Below are 5,841 nucleotides of genomic sequence, written 5' to 3' on the forward strand. Positions count from 1 at the left end.
TTTTCTAATATGTCCATTTAGATCAACTCCTATGATAATCTTTTCTCTTTGATGAATTCTTTCCATTAATCCATCAATATTTTTTCAAATTCTAACTTTAGACTTTCATCCATCCCTACTTGAGGTGCATTTACACAAATTATATTTACAATATCTTTCTCCATTACAAGTTTAATATCAATAATCGTATCAACCACTCTTTTGATATCCACTACATTATTCTTAAAATCTTTATCCATTATTATACCTACTCCATTTTTATTAGTTTTATCCCCACAATAACATAGTTTAAAGTCATGTAACTCTTTAATTTTTTTATCCTTCCATCTAGTCTCTTGAATGCAAGTTATATTAATCATTCTTTTCATCAAAACATCTATCAATTCTAAGCTCTTAGTTGTTCAAAATTCAATGTTCCAAGATGTTAATCTAATCCTACATTTCTGGACTAGCTTCTTTACTCGCACTCATCTATAGCGCTGGAACCCTTGCCTACTTATTACCGCAACTAGGCGTCGATGCGACGCGCCACTTACAAAGGATGCCATATTTAACTCTTACCCACTTATCATTACACCTGAGTCATAGTGTAGCGCGTCACTTCTTTTGTCGAAAAACGCCCTAACATAGCTTTTATCATATAAAGTCGAATCCATGAAAAATTTTAGCTATATTTTTTCTGGTGCTGACTACTGACCTAACACACCAATCTTCCTCCTTTACCCGGGTTTGGGACCAACAACAAACACTAGCAAAGTTCTTCTTCTTCTTCTTCTTCATAGTCAAACATTATCACTACTCTACCCTAGACATACTCATCAGCTGAACCATGAAAATCTCATCTCATGTGTGTACTTTTGCATTGCTTTCTCTAATACCAATTAGTCACCTGAAGCACTATTCAAGTTTCTATCGAGTGTGAGAGGGATAATGTCTGAACGGGTTTGTTATTACTTGATAGGACCCTTTTCAATGAGATGAGTGCAAGATTATTTGCCCAAGAAAAATGTGAAACTGGATTTTTTTTAAAGGACGTGCATGTCAAAGGACTGTAACGTGTGAGGGGTTGTACATAAAAACCCAAAAATATAATCCAAATATAAATAAAAGCTAGAGTAGTAGAGTTAATCTGAAACTCGATTTTAAAAAAACTACCGTTACAGTTTTTCTCTATAACTCTCAAATGCTACTGTGGCTCTGAAATTCTTAGAACTTTGAAACGCTAAATCATTCATCGCAAGGGCTCTTCCACTCTTAGCGATTCGTCTTCTGCTTACGGATTCTTTCTCTATCTCTCAGCTTTCCCGGCACTAATCTGTCGGCTGCGATCTATTAAGCTTTCCCTGTTTTGCAGGATTAATCATCTTCTTTCTTCCCTATTTACTTCTGTGATTGATTACTACTTGCAACTTTCTTTCTTTTTTTCTGGTTTCAATTCTTTGATTGTGGTTTCTTTATCACTATGGATGCAGGTAAGACATCATGTCGAAGCCCATTTCGAAAAAAGACTGTTCGAATGAAAAATTCCCAAAACGTAAGTGGGTTTGGAAATTCTCTGACTCCCATTTTGTTTTGCTACAAATTTAAAGAAACTTTATGTTTTCCTTCAATTTTTCTAGGTTCGATCCGGTGTTGTTATCAATTACAAGAAATTCTTGCTTTCGTATAATCAGGGTGTCCATAATTTGCTTTCGGGGTTCTATAATTTGCTTTCGCGTATTTAGGCTCTCAATTCTTCCTCTTTGATTTATCTTACATATTTGCTTTAATCGTGGCTTTAATATTTCTTTAATTAGGGTTCCCCCAGTGGACTCTAATAATTTGCAACTCCTAAATTAGTTAGAGCTTATATTTCTGCTTTGTGTTTCTTTTAATCCCTGGAAGATTTTTTTTTTTTTAATTTATTTGATGTAACTGTTGGATTTTCCTTGATCGCAGTTGGATAGATTCATACCTAACAGAGCAGCAATGGATTTCGACTTTGCACATTATATGTTAACAGAAGGGAGGAACGTGAAGGGAAATTCCCCTGTTGCCAGTTCTCCATCCAAAGGGGTTTACCAAAAGTTGCTTGCAGAAGTTTTCAACATGAACAGAACGAGAATTCTTGCATTCAAAGATAAGCCACCCACCCCTGTTGAGCTCTTCCCAACTGAAATTCCTTCTGTTCAAAAACTGAAATCTGTGAAGCCTCGACGATACATTCCTCAGGTTGGTGCTTTCTCTTTTTTGGTCATTGATACTTGACAGTTTAATTTAAATCTGAAACTCTATTTGATGCTATTTGATCCTGTAACTTGACAGAGTTCCGAGAGGACATTAGATGCTCCTGATATTTTGGATGACTACTACTTGAACTTATTGGACTGGGGTAGTTCCAATATCCTGTCAATTGCCCTTGGAAACACTTTATATCTATGGCATGCTTCAGATGGTTCTTCTTCTGAACTTGTTACTATTGAGGATGATTATGGTCCCATTACAAGCGTCCGCTGGGCTCCTGATGGTCGACACATTGCTATTGGGCTACATAGTTCTGAAGTACAGCTTTGGGACACCACCGCAAAGAGAAAGGTCAGTGGATTTTTTGAATGTAGAGCTTCCTATAGCCTCTAGGTATTTATGATCAGTATTTTGTAATGATTTTCCTTCTGTCTGTAATGTTTTCTCACAGTTGAGAACTCTTCATGGAGGCCACCGAGCTCGAGTGGGTGCACTTGACTGGAATAATCATATTCTCACTACAGGAGGAATGGATAGTCGCATCATAAACAATGATGTGAGGGTGAGGGATCACATTGTTGAAACTTATAGAGGACATACCCAAGAGGTGTGTGGGCTAAAATGGTCAGCCTCAGGCAAACAACTGGCAAGCGGAGCGAATGATAATCTTTTACATATATGGGATCGGGCAATGGCTTCTTCAAGCTCTTCAACCCAGTGGCTGCATAGATTTGAAGATCACAGAGCTGCTGTGAAAGCTCTTTCTTGGTGTCCCTTCCAGAATAATCTGCTTGCCTCTGGTGGGGGTGCAGGAGACAATTGTATAAAGTTCTGGAACACTCACACAGGTGCTTGCTTGAATTCGGTGGACACTGGTTCACAAGTTTGCTGTCTACTCTGGAACAAGAAGGAGCGGGAGCTTCTGAGCTCTCATGGGTTCACAGAGAATCAACTCATTCTGTGGAAATACCCATCTATGGTAAAGATAGCAGAGCTTAATGGTCACACGTCAAGAGTTCTATTCATGGCTGAGGTATTGATGATCTTAAGAAACTGATTTTTTTTCTTTTTTCTTTTTTGGATTCTGATTATCTGGCTTAAGATTGATTTCCACAATTCCTGAACTCCTTTCAGAGCCCAGATGGCTGCACTGTAGCATCTGCAGCAGCAGATGAAACATTAAGAATTTGGAGAGTCTTTGGGAGTCCAGAAGTACATAAGCCTGCACCGAAGCCAGAGCCATTTGCAAATATAAGCCGCATTAGATAGAGCTTCTGTGAGTCTGCTTTGCAATTTGCGAGAAATCTTCAATGAGGTATTTTGTTTGCCTTCTATTTTTGTCATCTTTTTATTAGAGAAGAACATAAAGATACCAGAAAGGGAAGCTTTACATTAGCATTCATCAGGGTAATTCCACTGACTCCCATAAACAAGAATAGGCCACATGTGGTTAATATGTTCCGACTGCTTTGGATGATTCAGATTTCTGGTCTTCTTGCTTTAAATTTGCAAATGCTTGAGCCTGGCCTGATAACATGCAATCCACTGCAAGGATTAGCTTCTAATGGGTATTGGAAAGTCCAGAGAGAGTTCTGTACTTCGCCCTTGACACAACATCCTGCTGCAGTCAGTCCCATGACAGTAGAACTTGCTCCATCAGTGCAAATAGAAATCTATCCATCTGTCATTGGTTGCCAGATCACCTCACTGTATTAAAACTGTTATATGTTAGATTATGCATTCATGGCAAAATTCGTGCTTTTTCAAATTGCCTTACCTAGGATTGTTGCCTTACTGTTGAATGTTTTCTCATTTCAACTCCACAGTGACCATCCATAACAATAAAATCTCCTGTAGTTACATGTATATTTCCTTTATATTTATACAACATGAATGTATCTTCACCAGTGTTTTGACTACCTTTGCTGCTTTTTCTTTTCCAATTATATGCCAGACTTTGTACTGTAAGGGCATCTGAAATCTGGTCCCATGACTGCTTTACACAAATGATTTTCAGGAATATAGGATTTATAGCAACGAAAATGCCCCCAATTAGGATTCTGGTATGTACGAATTTCTACACAATCCCCTCAAGCTTTCTTATGATGCCCCCACCCTTTGTCTAGAAGAATGATAACCCCAAAAACTCTCTCAGGACTGTAGAGAAATCGTTTACCTAAAATTTTCATCAAATCACTAGGTTCCTTTTTGTCTATATATATTGATAAATGTACCACGTAAGACTCCTCCAAGTTCATGTCAAAGAATTTTTATGGCTTCCATAACAGGACTTGGTATTGCTGAAATTGCTTCTTTTTCACTCTATTTATGGAAATTGCTTTGTCAGTATATATTGTCAGCCAGCCAAAATTCTTCTCATATACCCTGATTCTTTTCATTTTCTTTGATTTGATATGTGCGGTTCGAAGGTTTCAGATAGGTTGGGTCGACTAGATAACATCATTATGCTTTATTGCATAAGAAGATTCCAGGTATAATTTAAGATCCTCTTCTGATGTTGACATGAATTCTGGTCATTCAATTCTCTTCCTTTGTCGTGGAAAACATTTCTAGCTACTTACTGAAATCCATTTCATTCATGTTCCTTCTATCCTGCAGATGAATGCAAAAGTCACCAGCCAGATCCTTGTTCTTCTTTTGATTATGGAATTCAGATAAGGTGGTGAAATTTGAGGGCTAGCTCAGGGTTGGCAATGGTAGACATAAGAGCATGGTTCATTTTTCTTGCTAGAGTTACGTGGAGGTTGTGGCATCTTGTGTAGTTGTTTACACATTTAAGTACATGGTTATGGTTATGTTGGGTTGAAAATAAACAAACAACATGAGTTGAGTTACCCTTTTTGACATGCACCCACCCAGTGCATCATTTTGCTTACTGGTAAGTTGACCTCATTGAATGTTGTTAGGACACCCAAAGAATGGATACAATCTGTAATCATGTAATGCCTTTTCCCCCTTTCTGGTTTTTATTTTGTTTTTTTGTTTGGGTAGAGTCGGGTGTAGAGGGGCGCACCTGTTGTATTTTTCTTATATATTTTGTACACGCCTGTGTTATATATACTAACACAATCAGAGAAATAATGCAAAGATCTTATACCATTCCTTTCCTTTTGGATGATGTAAAATGACAGACTTCATTGACACAAATTGGGTTTTCTAGCCTTACATCAATAACTCTTTCAAGAAGGCGTATAGATTTGAATGTGTAATGGGTATCTGCACCTCTTGCAGAAAGACAAATGTCAGGACTCCTGCATAAATTTAACACTTCTGAAGTATGTAACATTCTTTGGGACAATTTCTTAAGTTTCCAGAAATCAAATTTGATCAGGTTAAGGGGTGTGGCATTTAGAAGTTTATTCATTCAGTAAAGAGCACCGAGCTCCAAGATTTCAAGATTCCTGAAACTCAGCAGTGGAAAGAGGCCAATTTGTTGAACACTGCATTGACAAAGCCTTCCTTGTTTAAGCATCTGCTAACAAATTAGCACTACTCTAGGAATAAGCTTAACATTACAAGTCTGAAAAAAGGAAGTTACAGGTTGGATACATGTTAGTATCCTAGTTGATGTAACACTAGGCAGTTCAAATTCAGTGA

General features: G+C 37.6%; 1 protein-coding gene across 3 annotated transcripts; it reads left to right on the top strand.

Annotated features, from left to right (window-relative positions):
• The first annotated feature begins 1,150 nt into the window (after positions 1-1,150).
• Positions 1,151-5,755, top strand: LOC149000033 (cell division cycle 20.2, cofactor of APC complex-like). 3 transcript variants are annotated; one of them, XR_016170841.1, is made up of 7 exons: positions 1,151-1,534; positions 1,939-2,211; positions 2,305-2,574; positions 2,675-3,256; positions 3,358-3,538; positions 4,653-4,715; positions 4,843-5,755. XR_016170841.1 is itself a non-coding variant. In XM_089140880.1 (6 exons), exons 1-5 carry the CDS (start codon positions 1,463-1,465, stop codon positions 3,490-3,492), a joined length of 1,332 nt encoding a protein of 443 aa, XP_088997006.1. In that variant the 5' UTR covers positions 1,151-1,462; the 3' UTR covers positions 3,493-3,538; positions 4,843-5,755. The 3 variants fall into 3 exon arrangements, 1 of the variants encoding a protein (XP_088997006.1); XR_016170842.1 differs by having other exon boundaries at positions 4,660-4,715; XM_089140880.1 differs by lacking the exon at positions 4,653-4,715.
• Positions 5,756-5,841: the final 86 nt, after the last annotated feature.

This window comes from Hakea prostrata, chromosome 11 (assembly GCF_041222555.1).
Source record: "Hakea prostrata isolate BN-2017 chromosome 11, UWA_Hpros_2, whole genome shotgun sequence".
NCBI lineage: Eukaryota > Viridiplantae > Streptophyta > Magnoliopsida > Proteales > Proteaceae > Hakea > Hakea prostrata.

Excerpts from the sequence above, each read along its gene's own strand:
- LOC149000033 (XM_089140880.1), top strand. The coding sequence starts at position 1,463 with ATGGATGCAGGTAAGACATCATGTCGAAGCCCATTTCGAAAAAAGACT. Across the intron at positions 2,212-2,304 it reads CTCGACGATACATTCCTCAG|AGTTCCGAGAGGACATTAGA; the intron begins GTTGGTGCTTTC and ends GTAACTTGACAG. Across the intron at positions 2,575-2,674 it reads ACACCACCGCAAAGAGAAAG|TTGAGAACTCTTCATGGAGG; the intron begins GTCAGTGGATTT and ends GTTTTCTCACAG.